At 44.2% G+C, this 2,500-nt stretch overlaps 1 protein-coding gene across 1 annotated transcript in view; it reads left to right on the top strand.

Moving 5' to 3' along the window:
* The window catches only part of LOC110496971 (acetylcholine receptor subunit alpha), a 15,384-nt gene that overhangs the window by 6,151 nt on the left and 6,733 nt on the right, over nt 1-2,500 (top strand). Inside the window, exons 5-6 of the mRNA XM_036951546.1 lie at nt 686-881; nt 1,857-2,094. Of these exons, the coding sequence (XP_036807441.1) occupies nt 686-881; nt 1,857-2,094 (434 nt within the window). The remainder of the gene's footprint in view (nt 1-685; nt 882-1,856; nt 2,095-2,500) is intronic.

Genomic DNA, 2,500 nt, shown 5'->3' with positions numbered 1-2,500 from the left:
GGCATCTGGGAGACAGCAGATGACCAGAGGATGAACCCAAAGTGGCTTATGGTGCCCCCAATCTATATGGGAGGGGTGGAACAAAGTATTCTGGATAGTAGCTATATAAACTGTGCATTGTCTGTAAAGGGAAGGCTCTCAGTCCAATGGTCAAGACTGTTGGGCTGACGGTTTCATTATTGCAATAATTCATAATCAATATTAAATAAAAATGATTGTTTGAAGAAATGACCAAGTCTCTCTCAGTACGGAATTTCCACAACATTTGTCAATTTATCCCTGCAGTGCAGATGGAGACTTTGGTTAGCTTAGCAGGCTAACGCAAGAGCCCATAGGAATCCATTGACTCCGATGCTAACGAGTCAATACTCTCCACTTCCTGCAGTGCAGATGGAGACTTTGGTTAGCTTAGCAGGCTAACGCAAGAGCCCATAGGAATTCATTGACTGTGATGCTAACGAGTCAATCCTCTCCACTTCCTGCAGTGCAGATGGAGGCTTTGGTTAGCTTAGCAGGCTAACGCAAGAGCCCATGGGAATCCATTGACTCCGATGCTAACGAGTCAATCCTCTCCACTTCCTGCAGTGCAGATGGAGACTTTGGTTAGCTTAGCAGGCTAACGCAAGAGCCCATAGGAATCCATTGACTCCGATGCTAACGAGTCAATCCTCTCCACTTCCTGCAGTGCAGATGGAGACTTTGCAATCGTCCATGAGACCAAGGTGCTGCTGGAGCACACAGGTCTGATCACCTGGAACCCTCCGGCCATCTTTAAGAGCTACTGTGAGATCATTGTGCTTCACTTCCCCTTCGACCTGCAGAACTGCAGTATGAAGCTGGGGACATGGACCTACGACGGCAACCTGGTAGTGGTCAACCCGGTAAGAAGTTTGAAAAGCACAAATATCCAAAAAGCACATCTGAAAATGTTCCAGGTCCGGGGTGTAAAATAGAAAAAATCCCATGAAAATGAGTAGAAATAGTAACAATCCCATGAAAAGGAGTAGAAATAGAAACAATCCCATGAAAAGGAGTAGAAATAGAAACAATCCCATGAAAAGGAGTAGAAATAGAAACAATCCCATGAAAAGGAGTAGAAATAGAAACAATCCCATGAAAAGGAGTAGAAATAGAAACAATCCCATGAAAAGGAGTAGAAATAGAAACAATCCCATGAAAAGGAGTAGAAATAGAAACAATCCCATGAAAAGGAGTAGAAATAGAAACAATCCCATGAAAAAGAGTAGAAATAGAAACAATCCCATGAAAAGGAGTAGAAATAGTAACAATCCCATGAAAAGGAGTAGAAATAGAAACAATCCCATGAAAAGGAGTAGAAATAGAAACAATCCCATGAAAAGGAGTAGAAATAGTAACAATCCATGAAAATGAGTAGAAATAGTAACAACCCCATGAAAAGGAGTAGAAATAGTAACAATCCATGAAAAGGAGTAGAAATAGTAACAATCCATGAAAAGGAGTAGAAATAGTAACAATCCCACAAAAAGGAGTAGAAATAGTAACAATCCCATGAAAAAGAGTAGAAATAGTAACAATCCATGAAAAGGAGTAGAAATAGTAACAATCCCACAAAAAGGAGTAGAAATAGTAACAATCCCATGAAAAAGAGTAGAAATAGTAACAATCCATGAAAAGGAATAGAAATAGCCGCACCTGTTGTATGCTCCCACATAGTTTAAACCAGCCTCTCCAACATAATGTGTATTTGTGTATATTGGAGGGGATGGGAAGAAAATAATTGTCATCCCATATGAACTAATAAAGTATATCTTATCTTAATTTAACCAGTAAAGTATTGACCCTAGCCCTGTACCCGTCCCCTGTCCCCCCTCTAGGACAACGACCGGCCTGACCTGAGTAACTTCATGGAGAGTGGTGAGTGGGTGATGCAGGACTATAGGAGCTGGAAGCACTGGGTGTACTATGCCTGCTGCCCTGACACGCCCTACCTGGATATCACCTACCACTTCCTGATGCTGAGGCTGCCTCTCTACTTCATCGTCAACGTCATCATCCCCTGCATGCTGTTCTCCTTCCTGACTGGACTGGTCTTCTACCTCCCCACTGACTCTGGTAGGCCTGCTGTTCTCCTTCCTGACTAGACTGGTCTTCTACAGCCTGACTGACTCTGATAGGCCTGCTGTTCTCCTTCCTGACTAGACTGGTCTTCTACCTCCCCACTGACTCTGGTAGGCCTGCTGTTCTCCTTCCTGACTAGACTGGTCTTCTACACCCTGACTGACTCTGGTAGGCCTGCTGTTCTCCTTCCTGACTAGACTGGTCTTCTACAGCCTGACTGACTCTGGTAGGCCTGCTGTTCTTCTTCCTGACTGGACTGGTCTTCTACCTCCCCACTGACTCTGGTAGACCTGCTGTTCTCCTTCCTGACTAGACTGGTCTTCTACACCCTGACTGACTCTGGTAGGCCTGCTGTTCTCCTTCCTGACTGGACTGGTCTTCTACCTCCCCACTGACTCTG

The sequence above is a fragment of the Oncorhynchus mykiss genome, chromosome 18 (assembly GCF_013265735.2).
Source record: "Oncorhynchus mykiss isolate Arlee chromosome 18, USDA_OmykA_1.1, whole genome shotgun sequence".
Classification (NCBI taxonomy): Eukaryota; Metazoa; Chordata; class Actinopteri; order Salmoniformes; family Salmonidae; genus Oncorhynchus; species Oncorhynchus mykiss.
Note: the sequence above shows the minus strand (reverse complement) of the source record. Positions and strands in the feature narration are given on the sequence as shown.